The sequence below is a fragment of the Gallinula chloropus genome (genome assembly GCF_964237585.1).
Source record: "Gallinula chloropus genome assembly, chromosome: 5".
Taxonomy (NCBI): domain Eukaryota; kingdom Metazoa; phylum Chordata; class Aves; order Gruiformes; family Rallidae; genus Gallinula; species Gallinula chloropus.
Window position 1 is genome coordinate 33,852,361 of NC_140090.1, and position 23,562 is coordinate 33,875,922.

The 23,562-nt window shown below is 53.2% G+C and overlaps 2 protein-coding genes across 2 annotated transcripts; both read right to left on the reverse strand.

Moving 5' to 3' along the window:
* Window positions 1-257: 257 nt before the first annotated feature.
* GBX2 (gastrulation brain homeobox 2) lies at window positions 258-1,836 on the reverse strand (the record flags this gene model as incomplete). The annotated part of the gene is made up of 2 exons (XM_084264974.1): window positions 258-903; window positions 1,326-1,836. The coding sequence occupies 2 exons, from the start codon at window positions 1,834-1,836 to the stop codon at window positions 380-382; spliced, it is 1,035 nt and encodes a 344-aa protein (XP_084121100.1). The 3' UTR covers window positions 258-379.
* A 9,176-nt stretch (window positions 1,837-11,012) lies between these two features.
* ASB18 (ankyrin repeat and SOCS box containing 18) lies at window positions 11,013-22,737 on the reverse strand (the record flags this gene model as incomplete). The annotated part of the gene is made up of 5 exons (XM_084264726.1): window positions 11,013-11,252; window positions 12,111-12,224; window positions 12,894-13,392; window positions 21,304-21,571; window positions 22,497-22,737. 5 exons carry the CDS (start codon window positions 22,735-22,737, stop codon window positions 11,067-11,069), a joined length of 1,308 nt encoding a protein of 435 aa, XP_084120852.1. The 3' UTR covers window positions 11,013-11,066.
* Window positions 22,738-23,562: the final 825 nt, after the last annotated feature.

Here is a 23,562-nt window from a genome sequence, read left to right on the forward strand (position 1 = left end):
GTTATGTACAAAGTGGGGGCAGCGTAATAATAAATATCTGTGTGTGTGTGTGTGTGTCTGTCTTCCAGGGTTGGATATTCCTGCTCCGAACCAAACCAGTTTCCAAGCCGACTCTCGCTCGACTCGGTAAGCGGAAAGTTTCGCGCTGAAGTTCGCTCGTGGCCGGGATTCGCCGGGCGCTCGCGTGGGATTATTTTCTTCTCCTTCTTCTTAGGGGTTGTTTTGCTTTAGAGGCTTTTGCTTCGTGTATTTTAATGGTTTGATTTGTTTCGTTTCTTTTTATTTATTTTTCTCTCTTGTGCGGGTTGCTTTTAAAACCCCGATTTGGAAACCTTTCCCCTTCAAAAACTTGTGGTTCTGAGCGTTAGGCAGGGAGAGATCAGGGTCGAGCTTGCTCCAGCTGCTGATGCTGACTCCTGATCGCAAACCTGCTGACGTGCACCGGGATGGGTACCACGATCTTAGGGTTTCGGGACGGCTCCCCTGTCTTGGAGTTGGCGTTGCCCGCCTTGACCCGTTTCCATTTAGCCCGTCTGTTCTGGAACCAGATTTTTACCTGCACCTCGCTGAGTTTGAGGGCGTGAGCGATCTGGGACCTCTCCGTCAGGGACAGGTATTTTTTGCAGTGAAACTCCTTTTCCAGCTCCAGCAGCTGCTCGCTGGTGAAGGCTGTTCGCCTCCGCCGGTTTTTGCCGGTGGATGTGGTGTTGGCGGAATTGGGGGGGTTCTGGGGGTTTTCCTCCAGCGCGTTGCCAGAGTCCTCTTCCTTGTGAGCTGCCTGGCCAGGGATGTTGTCGTCCGAGCTATAATCTAGATCGCTGTCCATGGAGAAACTTTCCTCCTTGCCTTTCGCGTCCTCTTCTGCTTTGGGGTCCTCCTTCCCCTGGCCCCGGAGAGCCCCGGCTGGAAGCGAAGCAGAGGCCTTTCGTTAGCATTTGGTAACCTCTGTCCCACGGCCGCCGCGCCCCCCCCCTCCCCCTCCCCCCGCCCAGCCCGCGGGTCCATCACCAGAAAATTGATGGGTTTGTGGGTTTTTTATGTGGGGTTTTTTTCCCCCGCGTGCCTTTCCGTCAGGTTTATTTTACTATTATTTTTTTCGAGTGGCGGGGGCTCGAAATCTCCCTTCTCCTCCTCCTCTTCCCTTGCAGCCACCAGATCCCCCGGGGGCAGGCCTTTTCCCGGGGGTCCGCCGTCCCTGGGGTCGCCCCTTCCCCCGACCCTCTCACAGCCCGCTCCGCCGGGGGGTGATGCGCGGAGCTGGCAGCTGGACCCCGCTCGCCCCACGCGTGTCCCCCCCGCCCCCGACGGCGCCGGCGCTCACTCACCGAGGGAGGCCTGGACGGCGTCGGCGGCGGGGAAGGGTAGGAGGGCTCCGTCCTTCCCCAGGAAGGCTTTGCCGTCGTCGCCGCCGCCGTCCGGGGGCATCCCCTCGGCTTTATCGAAGTTACCCGGGGGCGCGAACTTCCTGGCGGCCTCTTGGTGCTGGGGGGAGGCGGGGAAAGTGCCGGGCAGCGTGGCCATGAGGGTGGAGGTGAGAGCCATGCCCTGAGCCAGGCTGGAGCAGAACCCCGTGGGCAGGCTGGGGAGCTGGTGGTGGTGGGGATGCGCGGGGGGCAGAGCCGGTTGCAGGGCGCCCTGCGGCAGCGCCGGGGGCGGCGGGGGGGGCGGCGGTAGCACCACGGGTCGGTAGGGCATGAACATGGGGTAGCCGGTGTAGACGAAGTGGCCGGGGGCGGGCGGCGGGGGGCTGCCGATGAGCGAGTCGATGCTGAAGGCCGTGCTGCTTCCCAGCGGGCGCTGCATCATCATCAGCGAGGGCTGGAAAGCCGCGCTCATGCCGGAGCGGCGGCGGCAGTGACCACCTTCCTTCTTCCTTCCTTCCTTCTTCCTTCCTTCCTCCTCTTCCTCACAGCCGCGCAGCGCCCACGCGTGGGGCAGAGCCGAGGCGGAGCGGGGCCGCGGCCCGCCGCCGCCGCCCGCACATCGGGGCTGGCCCCCCGCCCGCCGCCGCCGCCGCCGTGCGCCCCCGCGGAGCCCGCCCGCCGCCGCCGCCGCGCCGCTCTGCCCGCCCGCGCTCCCCCGCGCCCATTCACATTTTGCCCGGCTGGGAACCCGGCCCGCCCCACGTGGCCACCGCCGCCGTTTCCCATTGGGTGGGTGGGAGGAGGGGCGGGGCCTAGATGCGAGACCACGCCCCTAGCCCCTCCTTTCCACCCCCCCCACCCCCCCTCCACCCGTTCACCGCAAGCGGACGGCGCGGCCCACGCGTGAGCGCCCGCAGCCGCGGTGGGATGCCCCGCCGGGGACTCAGAGCGCCGTGGGGTGCCCCATCCCCGGGGTGTGTGACCTTCCCCATCGGATACACCGACCCGGTACCTCCAAAGCGTTGAAATCCCCTTTATTTTTAAACACACCCCCCCCACTCCCAAACCTACTTTATTCACGCTTCCCCCACCCCCCCCCGTCCCTCTTTAAAAGCCCCCAAATAGGCTCCATGTGGTTCTGGGTAAAGTCAGCCCCTGGCTTGGCTTTGAAATTGCTTCTGCAATTATGTAAAAGAGCCATTCAGTAACACGGCGGAATTAAAAGCGATGGAGGGCTGCTCCCTTTTCTCCGGCGAGCCTCTCATGTTGGCCGGCTCAAAGCCTTTTCCAACACGACGTCTTTGGCGAGGACAAAAGCTGGAACAAAAAAATAAAAAAGAGGGGGAAAAAAAGCAAAGAAAGAAGGGAAAAAAGCAAAAAAAAAAAAAAGCAAAAAAAAAAAAAAAGCCCCCAAACTTGTAAATTGAACGTCAAGGGAACTTTACACAATTTCAAAGGCCATAAATAATGATAAAGGGACCAGGCAAAGAGGCAAACCCAGGCAATTAATGGAGGTTCCCAAGCAAAGATCAAGTGGTTTGGAAAATAAAATTAAATGCTCATCCCCACCCCACCCCCACCAAAAAAAAGGGAGGGGGGAAAGGAAGGGGGCTGGCTAGGGGTGGGATCCCTCCCGCCTTTGGGAAGTTGAAGTCTTCCTGGGACAATAGTGGCTGTTGTGCCACTGGAATAGGTTTTGGGGTACAAACCGCGATTAAAAGTGCTTTCTGGATGGGAAAGGGGGGCAGGGTTCACCCAAAAGCAAGGGGCAGCCCCTCGTCCTGCCTGGCCTGCCCTCTGGGGAAGCTCTTAATGATCTGCTGCTCATTTCTGGTTAATGGATGCTCATATTTTCTGGGCGAGGATGGCAAATGTCAGCCCTGGTGGGGGGGGAAGGGGGAAGCTGTGCACCCCAGGAGGAAGGTGACACACCCCCCCACCCACCCCCCCCGGCAGTTGGGATGAGGGGTAGAAAGGCTGGGGACAGCCATGCTTTGTCCCCCAAATCCTAACCATCCCAGCCGGCCCCTCTCCAGGTCCCCAAAACTTCAGAGGCCTTGTGGGCGCAAGGCAAGGGGTGAGGGTTGTCCCTCCAGCATCCGCACAGCTGCATGTCCCGAGGGTCATACCCCCCACCACCCCCCGATTAAACCTCTTACCCCCCCAAAATGTGCCCACTGGGGTTTGTCCTGGGGGGAGAGAGGGGTCAGAACCTCCCACTCAGTCCCCAGCAAGTGGCATGTGTAGTCCCTCCACCCCCCAAAAAAAAACCCCATCCACTGCTGATTTGCTGATTCCCACCACTGAAGCTCAGTGGCTTCCCCAAACGTGGGGAGGGGGGGACTGCCCCCACCCTGTGCCCCAATATCTGGGTCAGTTTATCCCCCCATGTTTCCAGCCAACAGCCATCTGAAAAGGTTCTTTTCTTGGCAGAAATTATTGGGGGGGGGAGAGGGAGGGGGTATTGCTTTTGGGCCTCAGTACAGTTTCACCACCCTGTCCAGCAGCTGGCTCCTCATTCCCATTTAGCCAAGGTACCTGGGCTCTGAGTTTTTGGCGTCTTCTCCTCCCCAATCCTGCATTTCTTCTGCACAAACACTTTCTCCCAGCGATGCAACAAGCGGGACAGGGGGTTAGGTGGCTATCGAAACAGCTGCTGCGGTGGGGGGTGCGCTGAGCGGGGGGTACGTGTGTGCACACACACGCTTTTGGGGCCCATCTCTGAGCTGGGAAAAGTTTACTTATACAGCTCATTTCCATATGTCCCAGCTCCAGCTTGCAGAGGCCACCATATGTGCGGTAGCGCGGCGCTGGGGATTTCTCCCAGCGCAGCTCCGGCAAGGTTTGATCTCCCCCTGTGGATGCTCATAGCTGCACGTGTGGTTGTGGTTGTTTCTCTCCTTTTTTGGGGGGGGATGTTCTTTTTGGTTTTCCCCCTTTTTTGCTCTCCTCCCCCCCCCCCCCCCCCCCCCCCCGATCCATTATCAGGCTGTGGCCCCTCTCCCGCCTCCTGCTCCTTCAGCCACAGAGGATGGAGCTGAGCTAAACCCTTCATCCTCCCAAAGCAGTATCCCCTGCTCCTTCCAAAACCAACCAGAGCGGGCTGGAAATCCTTGCAGGAGAAGCAAAGCTTTCGTTTAAATAGAATAGAGAGAATAAGGAGTTGGGGTTGGGGGGGGGTGGGGTGGGGGAGAGAAATCATCTCTTTTCAGGAAACCGCATTCGATTGCGGAAAGGGGAGATAATTAGGCATGGTAATCTGGCAGGGCATGGAAATGTGTACCAACACCCAGCTCCTGCAGCTGTTTTTATTGTCAGCCCTCTTCAAAATTTGCCCACAAACAAGTGCCTCTGCAAGACGGGAGTATTATTTCCAACGAGAATGGGCTTTTTGTTCAGCACATAATTAGCTGATTTTTTTTCTTTTTTCCTCCTTTCTCCCAGAGAAAAAAAAAAAAAAGGAATAAAAAAACCCTCACGTCGTCGATCTCTGATTGTCGGAGAAGCAACCGGAGCGTGATTGTGCCTGGGAAGTGTAACAGGCGGGAGGGAGGAGAGGAGCAGGCAAGGGTGGGCAGGGGAGCCTAGCCAGACACCCCCGCGCCCCACAGAGGGACCAGCACCACCACCAGTGAGAGGCTTTCCTGAGGGGGTGGGGTGTGTCTAAATCTATAAGGTAGAAATCGGTGTTTTGGAGGGTTGTGCTGGGATGGGAGAGCAGAAGCCCTTTCCATCATCGTCATCCCCTTGCGCCCCAGGCTGTAGCGTGGGTGCAGATCTGGTCCTGTGTGGCCCCAGCACCGAGATGATGCTCAGGGAGGCTCCTGTGTCACCCGGCATAGGGACTGTTGGAGAACAAGTGGCTTCTGGCACGTTTTGCCCCCAAAAAACCCTTTCCCAGGAAAGGAGCATCACATTTATGGAGGCATGGTTGAACCAGGCTGATTTTGTGTGTGTGTGTATGTGTGTGTCTGTCTCTCTGTGACTCTGGAGGCCTCTTGGCTGGGTGGAAAGAGTCTGCTAAATAAACTGCAGGTTTCCAACACCCCCCCACCCCACCCCCCAGATCTGGGTAGGTAAGAGGTTGGTACAGCTTTTTGGTGTGAAGAAGTGAAACCAGGAGCCATGGAGGGAAAGGAAAACTGGAAGGTGCTCAAACCCTTCCAGGTGAGAATCCAGACGGTGGCAGAGGTCAGAGCATCCCTCCACCGGGGATGGCAGCTTGACCCCCTCCACACATGCCCTGGTTGGGGTTGTGGTGATGGCTGCTCCTGGCCCTTTGGGCACCTCCAGCCTCTTGGCAGGGAGCTGTGCTGTGGGTTTCCATGGGGTCCATCCTCCCACGGGGGCTGTGCCAGAGGGGTGCGTTAGTTGGAGCAAGGGATGTACTGCTGGGCCAATGAGGGGGGTTGGGGAGAAGTGTGTGTGTGTGTGTGGGGGGGGGGGGGCAGTTAATTTTGCAGTGGTTGATGAGACCAGTGACTTTATCAATAGCAAAACTCAGGCTTATAGATGTCCCAGCACACTAATTCTTGCAAGAGCCTCTGCCTTTGCTGGGGATGTTTTATTTTCATGAGAAATGTCACCAAATGCATCGCATCTGACTGCGCTTTTACAAGGATTTTTTTTTTCATAGGGAGGAGTGTGGGAGAGAGGGGAGACTGTGAGGAAAAAACACACCCCTCCAAAAATAATTTAAAAATAATTTTTAAAAAAATCAGTGTGTGGTTAATGATGGAGGGATTAGGTGTGAGTGCTGAACGCCAAAATAAGGGATGCAGCCGGGGCTCTCCATCCTGTCCCCCAGGCATCCCTGCAGTGCAGGGCTCGGCCGGGGAGGCAGTTCTGTGCGTGGCTGGGGGGTTATTTCGGCTGCAGGAGCTGGGGGGTAAGAGTGATGGCGGGGTGGGTAGAGAGGGCAGGATTTGGCCTTTGGCAAGGGCGTGCCGGCCGTGCACGGAGGGGTGTGTACGGGAGGGCACCCACCGCGGGATGCATCCCGCCGCCCCACGCGTGTCCGCGGGAGCTGTTTCAAACCCCGGGAAAACCTTCTCCCGCCTCCCCCTGCGATTTTCATGCGGGGAAGGGAGAAAGAGTGGCGCAGAAGGGGAAAGATTTAAAAATTAACTCCTTCGCGTGTTCCCGTTTGAACTCGGCTCCGAGCTGGGCGCTGCCGGGCGGCCCGGCCCCCCCCCTTCCCCGCCCCGGGAGCATCCTCAGCCTCGGCTCGGTCGCTGCTCCGGAGGGAGCAGGGCTGAGTGGCGGGGTGGGGAGTGGTTTCCTCTCCCCACAACTTCCACCCCATGATCGGCAGATGTGCTGCTCTGACTTTTGTTGTTTATTTTTTCCTATGTGGTTTCCGCCTCCCCCCCCCCCCCCTCCCCCGACTCTTTCCCCGCTCCGTTCGTGGGTTGGGGGTTTAGTTGTGGTTTTTATGGGTTTGGTTTGGAGTTTGGTTTGGGGATTGGGTTTTTTTTTTTAAGCAAACTTGAACTCGCTAGGTATTTTCGGGTTAGGAAAAAGGAGGGAAGAAAGGTGGGAAAGGAGGGTGAAAGGGTGGAATAGGGGGTAGAAAGATGGATAAGGAGAGTAAAAAGGGGGAAAAGGAAGATAAAAAGGTGGAAAAGGAAGGTAGAAAGGTGGAAAAGGAGGGGGGAAAGGTAAAAATAACGCCGCGCAGGTTTAAAAAAAAAAAAAACAAACATTTAATTTGGCTAATCCCGGGTCGCATCCCGAAATTCGTTCTGAGGAAGCGAAACGGGCTATTTGCCCTTCTTCTCGCTTAAACGGGTATGCATTTAAATGCCCGCAGTCCAAATATTTTAAAGAGCGCTAAAGGAGACCTTAATACAACCCATCGCTACCGAGAGACCGTCTCCGGCGGTGGCAAACCGCAGGCGCGGCGGTCCCCATCCCAGGCTTTCCGCGGAATCGAGTTGAGAAATCCGCCGGGTTTTTTTTTTAAAAAAAAAAAAAAAATCCCGAATAAAAGTCTAAAATATTCCCGGGTCAGGGGGGCACCGTCTCATTAAAACCAGCGCGGTCCTGAAACTGCACCGCAGACATTAAAGTGCAGTATTTTTCAATTAGAGCTGACGAATTCAATCAAAATTCCATAGATTAGGATGAAATGAGGCATGGGTCATTTACAGGGGAATTTAATTGCAGAGCCATTAGACAAATAGTATATTTGCCATTCTCACATTATCCATCATTTTAGACATCAATAGAAGGAACAGCATCTTTACTAATACAGCAGCACTTCCCAATCTCTGCCTGTAAACACTCCCTTTCCCCATAGCTCCTGATTATATCTGATTTCATTTAAAGCCATGGGGGATTCTAAATGTTCATGCAATCAGGTTCATTAGGACTTCAAAAAAAAAAATCTCATTTCTGATTTGTATTGCTCTGCGGATCTCCCGCCTCAGCGCAGCCTGCGCGATGCCCCTCTCTGCTTTAAAAAAAAACCCAAACCATATATATATATTCTAAAAAATAAAATAAAATGGTATCTCATTACCGGGGCTACTTCGGGGTTTGATATCACCCTGATGAGCCCCTTTTTGAGCCACCGAGCAGGTTGCGGGGTGCAAACCCAGCATTCCACTTGGACACTCTCCTCCCCCCTCAACACCCCTCTCCAGCCTCCCCGGAGGAAAAGGTTGGGGGGGAGGATTAGGGAGGGGGGGGGAGCCCGATCCTGCCGGCGGCGGTTTCGGACGGACCCCGGAGTAGGGAAGCACCCGACGGGTTAGCAAAGCCTTTTGTGTGTGTGTGTGTTGACGGGGGTGCTCCTTAATTCTCCCCAGCCCCGGCTGTTTAACCAGCTCCTTGCAAACAGAGACGTGTGTGCATCAGGGCGGCTAATTCCTATTATTTGGAATTTATTTTTGCAGCCGCTGCCGGCCAGGACCATCGGCTTTTTTATTGCTGCAGGGTGGGAAAACCGAGACGGACCAGCACCCCCCACCCCCTCCCCCCCCCCTCAGCCCCCCGAGAAAAAGGCGAGGAGCGAAGGTCTCTGACATTTTTTCCTTAATAGCAGCTTAATATTAACCGCCTTTCATAAAACACGCGCATCCAGATAGACTTATAAAAAAAAAAAAACCCCAGAAAAAGCCTTCATTTCACCCAAATGTATGGTGTGCGCAGCGCTGTGTTAGCTGCCTCAGTAATTTAATTGGAATGAAACGTGAAAAATGTGTCATTTTTTGAAGAATTTATGCATCGCTTCCTGGAAATCTCATTGTCTTAACTAGCAGCCTACTGTGTTCTGTTTAGCAGGCATAATCGCATTTTTATGTGTCTCCGTATTATAAGTTAATGTGACCTCCCGTCTTTAGCTGCTGGGGGAAAAAAATTAAATAAATAAAGAAAAAAATAAAAATGAACCTTTCCCATAACATCTGCATCAAAACAAGGCGCCGGCAGGAGGAAAAAAAATTAAATTATATATATATATATATACACACACACACATATATATACGTATATATACCCAAACGCTCTTTTGCTCGCCCGCCAAACTTATCAACCCAAGCAGGCGAGCCCGGAGCATCATCCGTCCCGGAGCATCATCCGTCCCGAAGCATCATCATTCCTCCCGGAGCATCATCATCCCTCCCGGAGCATCATCCCGCCCCCGCCGCGCTCCCACCGCGGCCGGCAGAATGGCTTAAACCGAGGGAAAAAAACCCCAACAAACCCCAGGCACCCCTCGAAGTGATTTATTTTATTAAAAAAAAACCATTTTTCCCCTTCCCCCGAGGTGTTTTTGGGTGTCCCCCCTCCTTTCTGGCGTGGGGAACCGCCGCCGCCGCCTCCTCCCCGGGGGTCCGGGTTCGGTTCACCCCGACCGCCGTGAGCAGGGCTCCCCCTGCGGGCTGCGGGGCGCCTCGCAGCCAGCCCACGCGTGTCCACTCCCGTTCCCCCCTTCCACAGCCCTGCCAGCCCTCCCCGGACCTCCCCCCACCCTCCTCCCCGCCGTCACCCTGACAGCCCCGCGGCGGGACGGCTTCCCCGGCACGGACCTGCTATTTCCCCCCCTTCCTTCTTTTTGATGTGCATCCCCCCCTCCCCACCAGAGGGATGGGAGGCGAAGTCACAGATTTTAGGGGAGGATGCCGTCACCTGGCGGGACTCTATCTCCATGCAAACTTACTTAATACGGATGTAAATAGTGTAATTCTTTGCTGCTCAAAGGATGAAAGGCTCATTAGAGGCACCAAAATTTAGATTTGCCTGGGTCAAACACACAATGACTCTGCCAGGATGTGTTTTCCCTAAATCCCTTTCAATCCCCCTTGCCCCCTCCCCCTCCCCCCCCTCCCGCTCTGACCAGTGGGGAAAAAGAAAAGAAAAAAAGAAAAGTAAAGTAAACCAGTCACTAAAGTCATGAAGTGTCAGTTCTCAAGGTGTCCCAGAGATTTGGGGAGGGGCATTCTCACGTGGGACAGCACAAAGATGAGGAATGTGACAATGCCCGTGCACAGCTGTGTACAGCCTAAGAGATGAGGGAAGCTGTGGAAGCAGCACGTGGAAGCTAAGTGGGGCGGGGTGGGGGAAATTTCCTTTCCCTCCTTAATTCTACACTCCCTGTTCCACAGGCACCGGCTCCGGGAGCCAGGGATGCTGCCTGCATCCTGCACACATCGCCCGCTGGTAGTGATGGGTGCTGGTGCGATGTCCAGCCAAACATGCCAAAAGGCTGATTGGTGTGTGTGTGTGTGTGTGTGTACATATATGTATATTTAAATAGTCAGTGTAATTAAGCAGTGGAACCATTTGGCGAGTGCTGCAGCAGAGCTGCTGGCGTGAGGGAGGCTGTGCTTCCAAGGGGCGACTGTGTGCACTTGCTTTGCTTCAACAGAAATTGATGCGGGGATCCTGAGGGTCTGGACAAAACCACACCCAATCCTTACTCCTCCAGGTACATTTTGCCAAGTCGCTCTGGGAAAAGAAAGCCCAAACTCCTTCCTGATGGGTTGCCACCCGGCATTCCGGCCCCGCTGAGTACCAGGCTCCAGAGCAGTGATGGGCACAGGAGATGCTGGCGGGTAGCTGGGAGAAACAGGGGGGCCATGTTACCCCCCACCCCCCACACCTCTGGCCCTGGGTGGAGTAACCAGCTCTTTCTGAGCGGCATCTACATCCAGAAATAGATTATTTCTTTTTTCAGGAGGGGATGTCTATTTTCCGGTCTGTAGTAATGCCACTGGGTATTGCATCCTGCTACCAGCTCCCACGCTGCACCTCTTGTGCCAGTTCTGTTGGTGCCACTCACGAGGGAGGTTTATCCAAAGGGATTTGATGCCCACGTGGGCTGATTTTAGTCATCTGCCATGCGTGCTTGCCTTTGCCCACCTGAGGAGCCCCGCTGCTTTGCAGAGCTCCTTTATAATGAGTATTATTCATATCCGCAGCACGCTTGTAACAGCTACTAATCATTTTATTACTCTTTATAATCTATTTAAAGCACAATTAGAAAAAGGGGAAGGAAAAAAAAAATCTATACAAAGTTACAGCCGAAAGCACATTTTAGTTACGTTATAAATCCCTGAAAAACAACCATCCATCATGAAAACCGGCGCTCCTCAGCTCGGCTGACAGAAATGGATGCTGCCGCGCCACACGATGAGGGACGACGAGGTAAGGGGAGGGCTGTGTATGACACACCTGGGTAGGGGTCCTCTCGGTCCTTCAGAGCACGAGTCCCTCGGGCTCCAGCAGCAGGTAGTCGTGCAAAGGTTTGGGCACAGGCAGCAAGGGGATGAGGCAGTGGCATTCGCCGCCAAACTTTTTCCTGATGGCGGCGCGGCATAAATGTTGCAGACACCGGACTGTGCCTGCCAGCCGGAAAAAGGACTCATAGAAGAGCTGGTGCTGCTGCAAAGAGAGAGGCAGGGACAGGGGGGGAGGAAACATGAGCATCAGTTGGGGTTGTTTTTTTTTTCCCCTCGATCAAGCCAAACAATCTGGAGATAACTTTCAAGGTGGAAATGTAAGGGGAGGAGGGAAGAGACCCTTATTTGCCCCCCAGGGTTAGGGGTCCACACACTGGCATGGCTTCTGCAAGCAAAGGCTGGGTGAGGAATTTTCCTACGGAAATGGAGCTGCAGCCCCAACATGGTGTTGGCTAGGCAGGATGCTTTCACACACACTGGCAGCAGCATCCCTGTAGAAAGCCTGAGAGCCGCTGCAGAAGAGACCTACTCGTTTCCAAGACGGAGTAGACATGACTGCAGCAAGCTTTTCCCTAACTCAGAATGAAAATCATCGGCTCCCATCCCCTAGAATGTACTGAAGAGCTCTGCTTGCATCTCAGCAGCCGTCTCCCCTCACAGTTCAGCAAACCAAAGACCTGCAGGGACAAGGCAGCCATCCGAGATGGTTCAAGAGCAGGCTGGCTGTACCTGTTGCATTTCTAGAGGCAAGCTCTTTAAGACCCAAACTAGTGGTGTGGGTTCCTGTAGGGCCAGGGTTTGGCTCCAGGGTGGCTTCCAGATGTTGGGACTGTATTTTATTGCAGGCCAGGGGCAGGAATGGGGGTCTGGGGATGCTGGAGCTGAGGGGATGCAAAGCCGCTGAGATGAATCGAGGGTGTGGTAGCTCTCTTAGGACCATTCCTTTTGTTTTTCCCACCCAAGCAAATTTTTTTTTTTTGTGGGGGTGGGGGGGAAATAAAAAACCCCAAACCCCTCTCAGTGGGTAAAACCCCCTCCTTGGGGCTCAGCACCATCTCACCTGAAACACCTCCTCTGGCACAGCTTCAGCCCACTTCTCGGAGATGGGGATTTGCGAGTAGGAATTGACAAGGACTTCAATGATCTCTGGTGTGGCTGCACAGGACTTCAGCACCTGGTTGTGGGCAACAGGAGGGGTTCAGACAGAGATGCATGTCCCAGAGGGGCAGACCACCCATGTGCTGCTCCTTCCCACCCCACCGCTGTCCAGGCTGGGATGGTCCCGTGGTGGTGAGAGGCAGGTGTAGAGTTTGGTTTGGAGATCTTTCTCCCTCTCTGGAGTGGTGGGAAGACGCGCCTTGCTGTGGCATTTCACATCCTCCCCCCACCCCAAGATGCAGCCCTTGCTTCTTATTTACATCTTTGGCTTGCGCATAATAGGCCAGGACAATATTTTCTCTATTGTTTGATGTAAAATCAATGAAACACAGAGCCATAAGAAGGCTGCGCTGACAGTTGATGCACCAAGCTGCTCTCGCCTGCCTCCAACATCTCCGGGCAGGGGAAAAAAATTCTCCTTGCCAGTCCTCCCTTACCCATCCTGGTTCCGTCCTGCCCATCTCCCTGCCTGCTCTACCCTGCTGCCGCGCCATGCAGGGCTTTCCGTTTCCATCGTGCCCAGCAGCATCACCAACCTCGATGCCACAGTCTCCTCTCCTTGCCCAGACATAAATTCTTCCACCCCACCCCTCCCAGCTCTTTTATTTCCCAAAGCACCCTGCCCCCAGTTGCAAAATCCCGGGTGCAAGGGGATTATACAGGGGGCTTTTTTGGAGGTTGGTACCTTGATGAAGGCGGGGGGCCATATCTTCTGGGAGCCATGGTTGAGCAGCAGCTGGACGGCAAGGTGGGGCCGCAGCTCCCTCTTGAAGGCAGCGTTCTGCAATGCGCAGCCCAGCGGGGAGATGCCATCGTAGTCAATGGCGTTGACGTCAGCGCCGCGCCGTAGGAGGAAGCGTACCAGGCCGGCATTGGCGGCCCCGCACGCCTTGTGCAAGGGGCTCCTCTGCGTCTCATCCCGAGCATCGATGTCGGCGCCATGGGCAGCCAGCAGCCGGCAAAACTGCAGGCAGCTCTCACCAGGACTCGGTGCTTGCCTACAGAGGATGCCGAGAGCCGTCTCCTCCCGTGCGCTGCGGGCGTCAACGCACGCCCCGTGCCGCAGGTAGAGGCGGGCATGGTCGCAGAGGCAGTGCCTGGCCGCCACGTGCAGTGCCGTCTCCCCCCCATCCTCGCTCTGGAGGTCAACGGTGGCCCTGTGTCTCAGCAGGAGCTTGGCACATCTGTGGAGAGATGGGGAGGTTGAGGGGCATGCTGTCATGACATGCATTGGGGTAGAGGGGGAGGATGAGGGTCAAGCTGGAGCTGGGGTCCATGGGAGTGGCGGCACTCAAGGATTTTGGGAGGGAGCAGCAGAGGATGGGGAGGATGACCCCATGCCCTGGTGCCCACTGCAGTGGTGATACTGGTGGTCTGGGCAATGTCTTCCTCTTGCTCTTGACCACTATCATTTATAGATGGTCAAACATACAACTATCTGAGAGGAGGTTGTGGGAAGCTGGGGATCAGCCTCTTCTTGCAGACAACCAGTGATAGGACAAGAAGGAACGGCTGCAAGTTGCACCAGGGGAGGTTCAAGTTAGAAATGAGGAGAAATTTCTTCTGAGAAAGAGTGGTTGGGCATTGGGAGAGGTTGCCCAGGGAGGTGGTGGAGTCACCATTCCTCAGAGTGTTCAAAATAAGGCTGGATGAGGTACTGAGGGACATGGGTTAGTGAGTAATAAAGGTGGTGGGAAATGGTTGAACTGGATGATATTGGAAGTCTTTTCCAGCCTTAATGATTCTATCACACACTGGGGTCCCACCATCATGGACCCACCAGGTATCAGTGATACTTGTCTCCATCACCGTCTGGGTCTGTCCCAGCTAGTGAGGGGTACAAGGTGCATCCAGCCACAATAAGGACCCACAGGGTGATGGGCCCTTTCATGCCATCAATCTGCCCGGTGCAATTTCGTCTCCCCGTGTGGGTGCAACCTTGGGGTGTTACACAGATGATCTACACAATCCCACCCCTTGACTGACATCCACTGAGCTTCTCAGCTACAATTCTGCCTCCACCTTAATCTGTGCTGGGACAGGGCTGACACAGAGAGGAACCCTCAGTAACAGCCCTGTGCAGCAGGTGAGCTCAGTGGGGGCTTGCTTGGGTATAAAAACTTGTTTCACTTCTCTCATTAAGGGTCCCAATACCCAAAGAGGACCGAAGGGGTTTGTTTTCTGCTGGCACTGAAAAGAAACACCTCCTCAGGTGGTTTTTAAGCCCTGATGGTGGAGAGGCAGCACCTTCAGCTCTCAGGAGGAATAAATCAAGGTAAGCAGTCCTCCCCACCCAAATCACTTCTCCTTTCCTCTCATGTTGCTGTGTGTGGCTCCAAAGAGGGGATGCTGGTTCCATCAGCATTTTCCACCTGTATCCTTCTGACAAGGGATAGGGTTAAAGATGCCCAGTATGCCCCAGTGGGGGTGGGGTGGTTTTTTTGGTGTTTGTGAGTAAATGGATGTGATCAGCCAGTCTAAGTGAATCAAAGTGACTGCTCCATCTCCTGCTGGGAGCCGCTGGGGCTGGCATGGCTCAGTGTCACTGCCCTGGCAGGGCTGTCAGCAGCCAGCTTAGCACGCAGGGCTGAGCTCACTGCTGCGGCACTGAGGAGTTATTTTTTTGGAGCGGGGCCAGGCTCCTGTGCTGTCCAACTGAGACATTGAGAATGTGGCCAGCTCACGTTTCCTATGAGATGCTGCTGGGGAGGTGGGAAGAGCAGTCCTTCAAGAGGTGGGTGGCTGGAGTCCAGGGAGGTCTATCAACCTTTAACCACCACCCCCCATCTGCTTAATTTTCCTCTTTTCTTTTAGGTTGGGTGTCCCCCAGAGCCCTAAGCGGGTTCCTGGGCTAGTGCAGAAGTGAAATAGGGGGAAGCTGTGGAGGAGCAGAGCTCTAGCCTCACCCCTCTGTCAGGAAGGATGGGGAGGAAGAGGAACTCCAGGGAGTGCAGGGGCATTGCTTCTTTTGCCTGATCCAGATAAATGCTAACATGTGTGGGGAAGATAAAAATAATAATCATTAATAATAATGCCACTTGAATCCTTATGGACCTGCAGCATCGCCTTCCCCACAGTCTGACAGGAGCTGACAAGATGTTTGCTGCCCTTGGCGCTGCAGGATCTGTAAATACCTCCTTGAGCGGCTTCTCATGCATGTTGAGCCTGAGTTTTCCATGAATTCCAGGAGGACCTGTGGGACAGGCTGTCTCCGCAGCCTTTGCAGGTATGATGCTCCCAGATGCTGCCAGCCTTCACTGGACCTCCCTGGGGGCACCCACCACGGGTGTTCTCTGCTGCGGATGCGGTTGTGGGTGAGCGGATTGAATGTGGGATTGTGCCAGCTCCAGAATCTTCGGATCTTTACTTTCCAGTTCCCATTTTACTCTGAAATGTGCTGAATCCCTTTTTCGAGCAACGTCTCCTCTCACTGAGGGGGATTTTTTTGGTGCTTGCTGCTTCCTGCTGGTCAGTGAAAACTTGTTGGCTCAAATCACACCGCAACTCGGTCACGTTTACGGTCTTGTCTGTCCTTGACAGCAGGGAATTTGTAACCTTAATTATGACAACACTCTTGGCACCTCTCTGGGTTGGCTTAAGCCTTAACGTCGTGGTTAGCTCTTGCACCCTAAAATAATGTGTTTGGGGTAGTGGGACAGGACTGAAGGGGGAAAAAGTATTTCTGACTTGGTTGCAAATCATGCTGGCAGCCTGGTCCAGGAGAAAAATCCCATTTGCTGGTTTGGGATGTTTTTTTATCGGGTTTGGGTTTTTTTTAGTAGATCACAAAGCATCTCTGCTCCCTCCCTGGCAGGGAGGTGGTTGTGCCTATAGCCCCTGAGACCAAACACCATGCTGTTTTTTGGTAAGTGCTGTGTATTGAGAGAGCCCAAGCTGAAGACTTACATCTGCACAAGGAAGGTGGAGGGAATGTTCTCCAGCCCTTAACATTCAGGTAAAGGGTGGTACCTCGTGGGCTGCCTGGCAAAGCCCAGAGCTGGACTTGGCCCCTCCAACCCAGCATCCTCACTCTGCCGCAGCGTTTTTGTCCCTTTTTGGGAGTGGGATGGGAGTCCAATTCCTCCTAGACATCCCAAATATCCTTCTAGAGATACCAGGCTGGAAATGCCACCCTTTCCAGATGCAATTTTGCTGAAGGGTTGAACATGTTGGCGGAAACCCCAGTTGGTTTGTGTTGATTTTCATCTTTTAATTTTTTCCCCTCCCTCGACAAAGAGGGAACATTATTGAGGGGCTATAAATAAGGGGTGACCTCTGGTTAATGGGAATGGTGGGGCCCTGCAAGGGGCACGTGCCTCCTGTTTGGAGGTATGGGGCATCAGCAGGTGCTGTGCAGATGCCATTCATGTTTCCTGGCTATTTGCTCTTATTTTAGCCTCTAATCTCTGCTGATGAGCTCATATGCTTTAATGCTTCACCAGCATTTCTGGCTTCTTGGTTGGGTAGGATTGATTTTGTTTTCCATGTTAATACCCTGTTTCTCACCCTCAGATTACTGAAAAATCCCATTAAATAGAGCTCATCGATCATTTACTGCTTTTTGGGGGGCTCCTCTCCAATTTAGAGTGGCAGAAACACAGGCACAGGGATGGCAAAGCAAAGCAGGACAGTTTCTCTTCCATCCAGCCTGGTACTATCCACCCAGCCGAACAGCTTGCCGGCTGCAGCGATGCCCCTGGAGCACGGCCTCAAAGAGCCGCCCTCGTGCACGGCTATGCCTAACTTTGACTAGTTGAAGGTCAATCCTGAACCCTTCCTGACTCATCTGTGGGTGACAGGTAACACACCTGAATGTCTGCTCACTTGGACAAGTTGCTCATTAGGTCAAAAATCACGCTGATTTGGGCTAACTGGGCTCAGTGCTACAGATTTGCCTTGCGCTGGGGTCCTGCCTGAAATCAACAGGATAAAATGATTCAGGTTTTATTTTCTTTTCTCACCCGTTAATAGGGTCTGGAGTGGATGTTGGTGCAGCGTCGAGCAGGATGTGCCCATTGTCCTCATCTGCCCTCTCACTGCCAGGGTGGTTCCTGCTGACTGCGGCTCCCAGCATCCCAACAGAATGCTGCTCTGTTTGGGATGAAAAATGCCCAGGCTGGGAAAGATGCTGGATGTAGCTTGAAATGGGATGCGGTGAATTACCAGCAGGAGGAGCAGGAGGTTGGGGCAGCGGAGGCTGGAGGAAAATTCCTGTCCTAGAAACCTGCTCAGGACCTCAGCTTTCTTAAGGAAAATACCGTGTTTGGATTTTTCTCCCTTCCCTGGAGCTGCAGCAAGGCTTTCCCTTCCTTCAGTCCTTCGCTTGGTTGTTTATCATGGCATCTGAGTGACCATCTCCTGATCTGTCTGTGATTTATTGCGGGATTAATCCCGCTCTGGGGAAAACAGCCTTCCCCAAGCCTGGCTCTGAAAGCAAGGATTATTCTTATTAATTTCTTAAAAGGAGAAGAAAGGAAACCTGTTTTCCTTTAAAAGATGAAAATCTTTTCAGGCACTGCAAGCCCACTGGTGCCACTGGTGCCACAGCCCAGGAGCATGTTTTCCAGCCCAGAAGCATCGTCTTCTGCACCATCTCCTTGCCAAAACTTCCAGAGCTGTGGAGGTGGATGTGTGTGAGCCCTCATGTTGTCCCAGCAACTTGGGGAGAAGCTTCTCTGACGAGCAGGGTTTAGGTTACGCTCAGTGTCTGCTTTTGGAGCTGGTCAAGCCCCACAGAGGGGATGACTTTTGGAAGCGATGGCTCCAAAGGATCAGAGTTTGGCAGCTTAGCAAGGCTAAACAGAGCAGAGATAAGGTTTAGCACTAGATGATGCTAAATGCTGGCTTTTAAAATTTGCTGTCTCTTTTTAGTTGTAGTAACACTTTCGTCCCACAGCCAAAAGGGCAGCGTGTTGGGCCAACACTGGCAGGTACCATGGGCCTGGGTCCAGCCAGGGCAGTTTAGCACCCATCCCCCTGGCCTCTGGGAGCCTTGGTATCTCAACAAGTTTGCCATTTTAGGTATCCACCTTCCTGCTTCGGTCCTATTTTCTGCTAATTCCTCTTCAGTGAGTTATCCCCAGCTGACATCCTGTAAGCGAAACCCAGCCTGTCTCCCTGGGCTGGCCGCTCTTGCACTCGCTCCTTGCCCCGTCATTTCTTGCACAGAGCCCCTCAGACACTGAGTGTCCTCTTGCACTGGCTCATGTCGCTGTTTATCTCCCATCCTCTGCTGCTGGAGGGTGGGAGCCAGAAGACAACTCTGGTTTGAAAGCTTGAAGAAGTGAACATGAGGACATCACTCAGCCCAAGTTACACAAAGGCCGGGGTGGCATCCCTTGTCATCCCTCTGCTCCACTAAGCCCTCTTCCCGCCAGGGAAGGCAAGCCCTGGGGGATTTCTCTCCAGGTAAGCTCTCCCTGGTTGCGAGAGAAACAGGGGGATCTTCAGAGAGCTTCTTCCGACTCAGAGATCTGAAGGACTCTACAAACGGGGTAGTGTTCGCCATCCCTTCTGCTGAGGGTACCGCAACGGGAGGCAGGAACTACATCCCGCATCCAATGTGCCTTCCTGCCGCCCCGTGCCTGCTCTTCCCCCCCAGCGCCGCTGGAGAGTTGAGACTCTTCCTCTCCCCCTCAATTATTTTTATTTTATTTTTTTTCGGGGTGCCAATAAAGGCAGCCTCCTTTAATCATCCCAGCTTTAAGAGGGAAACGGGAGAGCGCCAGGGAGAGAGTGCAGTGAATTTAGAGACTCATCTTACCCCACCATGTTAATTATCTCTGCTGTAAAAAAGAGGTCAAGGAGAGGAACTCTACTAAATAGGCCGACGTTGGCATGAACAGCTCCTAAAGTGAAGAAGGTAAGACTGAACTTTACTGGAACTTTTTTTTTTCCATCTCTTCAAAAAGCTCCTAGATTAAAGCTCTGATATCCTTTTTGTTGAAATCTCATGGATTCTGAAGCTCAAATGGCTGGAAGGAAGCCCAGATAATTTTTTTTTATCCCAGTCACTGAGAGGCTCAAAGGTTTTAAGTCCTGCCCCCATGGTGAATTGCCGAGTATATGGGAATACAGAAGAACCCGGCACATAGGTGTTCTGGCCATTGTTATCGAGAGGGAGAAAAATAAAATAGCTCTCTATGTAGGTCAATGACCTGCTCTTTATTGTCAGTAAAAAATTAAGGATGACCTAAAATCTACTACTCAATAAAAAAAAAATAAAAAAATAAAAGAAAAAGGCAAGGTAAAGTAGTCTCCCCCTAATCAAAGAGGAAATGTTTGTGTTACCTAAAGCTTGACCTCCTCAGTCTCTAACTTTAGCAAAGTCTTTGCCATTGAAAAGCAGTGGTCGAAACCTCAAAACCTGTCTGAAATGTCTATTAATTTTTGATCTTTCAAGGGAGTTGGCTTAGTTATTGTAGAAGCCCCCGTAGCGCCGGGTAGCGTAGTTAAGGGTCTCTCGGCATTTCCATTATAAAGCCCCAATATTCAAGGGCTTATAACTCAGCTGTTTCCACGTTGTGTCTGCCTGATCCCCGCATTGCCATTTGCTGGCTCACCTGCCATCCCCCTCCATCTTTCTGGGAGAAATAACATGTAAATTGGTGACATCAGCTCTTTTTTTTTTTTTTTTTTTTTTTTTTTTTTTTTTTTACTATCTATATTATTTTTTTATCCAGGCTGGGAAGCACCTGACCAAACCCAGGACACCTGGACCTCTGGGATCCTCTCCACTCACCAGGCTGGTCTACATACCCCATCTCTACAGGGGAAGAGCAAGTCAGTGAAGCCTGAAATAATAGTCTCTGGGGCTTTTAGGATGGTTTGGGATTTGGAGACTGAAGGCTTTAAGGTCAAAAGAGAGCCTGGGTGGAGGAATTAAAACCAGTTCCTCGTTAATGATGAGGGCTGCTTGTAGCATCCTCCCTTTCCCATCCTGCTCCTTCCAACCCTCCGTCGCACTGAGGCTGCATCCCCAGATTTTCAACTAAGCCAAAATTTGATTAATACCTGGGGGGTTGTTGTTGTGCAGAGACTCTTATTTATAAGCTGAGCTCTAGATATTTACATCTGCAAAACTTTTTTTGGCAGTTTTTCTTTCGCAGAGCTCTCTGCCTGACACCTGGCCAGTGATGCATCAGATCTGTGGCGGGAATAGTGCCGTTACCACCTACCTCTAGTTAAGCTTGCTGCCTGCTGAAAAGGGAGAGGATTTAAACCAGGGTGGCTTTTCACTGAAGCTGGCAGGTGATTAAATTAGCTATGCAGCTTCATCAGGATGTCATGAGGCTAAGGGTTGGGTTTTTTTTATAAAAGAAAAAGAATCTCTATTTCTCAAGTCTGAGGATGCAGGCATTTAAAGTCCTACCAAGATGTACACACATGCAGGAAAAGCTTATGTTGCAAGGCACTGTTTGGGCTCATTTCTGCAATGCTCAAGGTGATCCAGGGAGATAAAGGACCAGAGGCATGTGGACAAGCCTTAACCCCAACCGCAAGCCAAGGTGGATCTGTATGTGGCTTTGAGGAGGTGGCTTTGAGATGTCTTTTGGGAGGAGTGATCCTCCCACCTCCTCACTGTGCAGACCCCATCCCTTCGTTGGGATTCTAGGAGAAGCGGGCACCCTGGTCAGTCCCAGCATCCCTGGCAAATGGGGTCAGCATGGGGCTGAGGAGCACAAGAGGTTGAGATGACCCATGTGCCCCATGAGCAGGACCCATCCTGAGCATCTCCTGAGGGGAAGTGTGTTGGACCTGGGATGCAGGGTGTAGTGATCTTAGAGAGGAATCATCAGAAAAGCGGAGAAAGGAAAAGCATGGGGAGCTAGGCTGGGCTGTACCCTTCCATGGGGAGGAGACCCAGGCTGTGCAATGTGCCTGACCCCAAAACATCTCTTTTTGGCTATGCTGAGTGTTGCCACTGCAGCTGATGCAGCCCAGAGATGTAGTAGCGTGTTGGAAGCCTTGGTGGCCATTGTGCCATCCTTTTTTTTACATCCCACAGAGGCGAAAGTGCTGGGGTCCGTGCGCAGGGACTGCAGAGCGAGGTTACCGGGGAGATGGGGGATGCAGACGGGGGACCCTCTCCTTACCCTAGGGAATCCTGAGTGGTACAGAGGTGCAGCGGGGCCAGGCCCTCATCGTTCCGCAGGTTGGGATCAGCTTTGTACTCCAGCAGCAGCTCAACACAGTCGGTGTGCCCTCCCAGACACGCTTCGTGCAGGGGCGCACGCCCCCCTGGCGCCAGGTCTGGGTCGGCCTGTCGACGGAGGAGATGGCGCAGGCAGTCGGTGTGACCCCATCGGGCGGCGAGGCACAGCGGGGTGGTCAGCTCCCGCTTGTACTCCAGCGACCACAGCCCTGTGGGGAGGAGGCAGTGGCACTGATGGCTCCTGTCATGTGTCATGTCATGTGTGTGTCCCCCCCATCCCGTGCGCAAGCCTTGTGAAGAGAAAACGCCAATGTGATGCGTTTTCTGTTCCACTATTACCTCCCCAGCAAATTTGTGGGCTTTGGAGAGCCTGGGTACCGGCAGTGATTGCTCCAAGCACTCTTGGCAAGAGGGGGAGCAAAGTTCCTCTCCCCCCACCGCAGCATACGCACACCCAGGAGCAGGGTTTCGTTATGGCAGGAGGTGGGTAAATGGATACCCTGACTGCATGGCCTGGCTAGCAGGAGCTGAAAGGCAGCTCGTGAATTCCCCACCTGCACCAGGCTGCACATGGGTGGCACGAGGTTCAGATTTGGCTGGAGCAAAGGAAAAGACATTTCCCAGCAGCTCCAGGGCCATCAGCACCTGGTGAGTGTTTGGGACCATGGGGGGAGCATCCTGAGGTAGGGATGTACTGGGTACCACTGTGCTGGGAGCATCCCATCCCTCCCAGGAAGGACCAGGCTGCTCTTCCCAAGTCTCACCATGGTGAATTTGGGCTGTGAGCATTTTTGTGAGCATTCCTAAGCCCTCCCCCAGCCCAACCTGAAATAAATCCCATAGAGACATGTGCTTTCCCCTCTGGTGGGTTAGTATGTGCAGGAGAGAAGGAAATAATAAAGGGAAGAGCCGAATATTTATGGCCAGGGCTGTGGGGCATCGCCAGCTAACGAGAGGTGACTCGTCTTGGGAGCAGACTCTATAAAAGCAGTGTTAGGTGCTTCAGCAGGAGAGGTGCACTGCATTTAGAGTTAGTAAATATGGGTGGCTTTTGGGTTTTCCTCTTTTTTTTTTCCCCCTTTCTTTTTAATTTTTTGTTGTTGTTCTGGAGACTGGTGTTTAAAGGAAAAGTACCTGAGAGTCCGTAAGACGCTTGGCTCTTCACCTGCCACTCCAGCTCATTTTTACTGATCTCAAACACCAAGTTGACGTCTTGGTAGTATCGGTCGGTGAGGGCCTCCAGGCTTCTCAGGTTTCCTGTGACCAGGGCCGTGTAATATTTGGTGGCGGGAGCGTGAGCCGTTAGGGGATGCTCTGAATCCAATTTGGGGAAAATTTGTAGCTTTTCTGTTACAAGTCCCGGTAACTCGTTCATTCCAGTGCTTCCCGTGCGTGTAGGTCCTAGCTGGCTTTTATAGTTCATTGTTTCCATCCTTCTGGGCTCATTGTCTAATTATAATCCAGTTAAGGCTCTATTGTTGTTGTATTTATAACTCCGGCGGGCTGGGGGGGGTGGGTCAGATGATAACGGGCACACGATACGACGAGGGTCAGACGGTCACTGGGCTGTGATGTGGCAGCACCTCTTGGATTAACTGGCCAGTTAAATCACAGGCAGCAGTTTGGGACAGACGTGGGTGTTTAGGCTGGGAGGGAAGCGGTGTCTGGTGTTTAGGAGGGGAAAAACAATTAAAAAAAAAAAAGAATTAGCCAGCTCCTGCCTGCCTAACCCCATATAACTCATTTTTGTGCTCTGGGAAAGTGGGGGGATGTTGTTCTAGTTTTTCTTCTCTGCCTAACACCATTCTTTATTTTATCTTTGTTTCTTTAAGGCACTCCTACCTGTTTCCAGTCTCATGGCTGCGATGTGGAAAAATTTGGGCATTGTATTAATGGCCAAGAGGATGTAGGTGGGCACACCGGGGTGTCCTTGCAGGGATGCATGGCACTTGGTAAAGGCCAGTGAGGTACAAACCCTGCTGGGGTTTTGGCACGGGGAGCTGCTGTCCCTGCAGATGCCTTGTATAGGAGAGAGAAAGTGCACGGGGCTCTGCTGCCATTTAAGCACAGGGACGGATGCCAGCAGAGCGTCCCCGGCTCCTGCTGCCCTGAGGCTCGTGGCTCCTTTCCTCAAGGTCACAGGAGAAGTCTGAGAATAGACCTCGGCATCTTGTGACCGGTGGCCCGAGGCTTTGGGTGA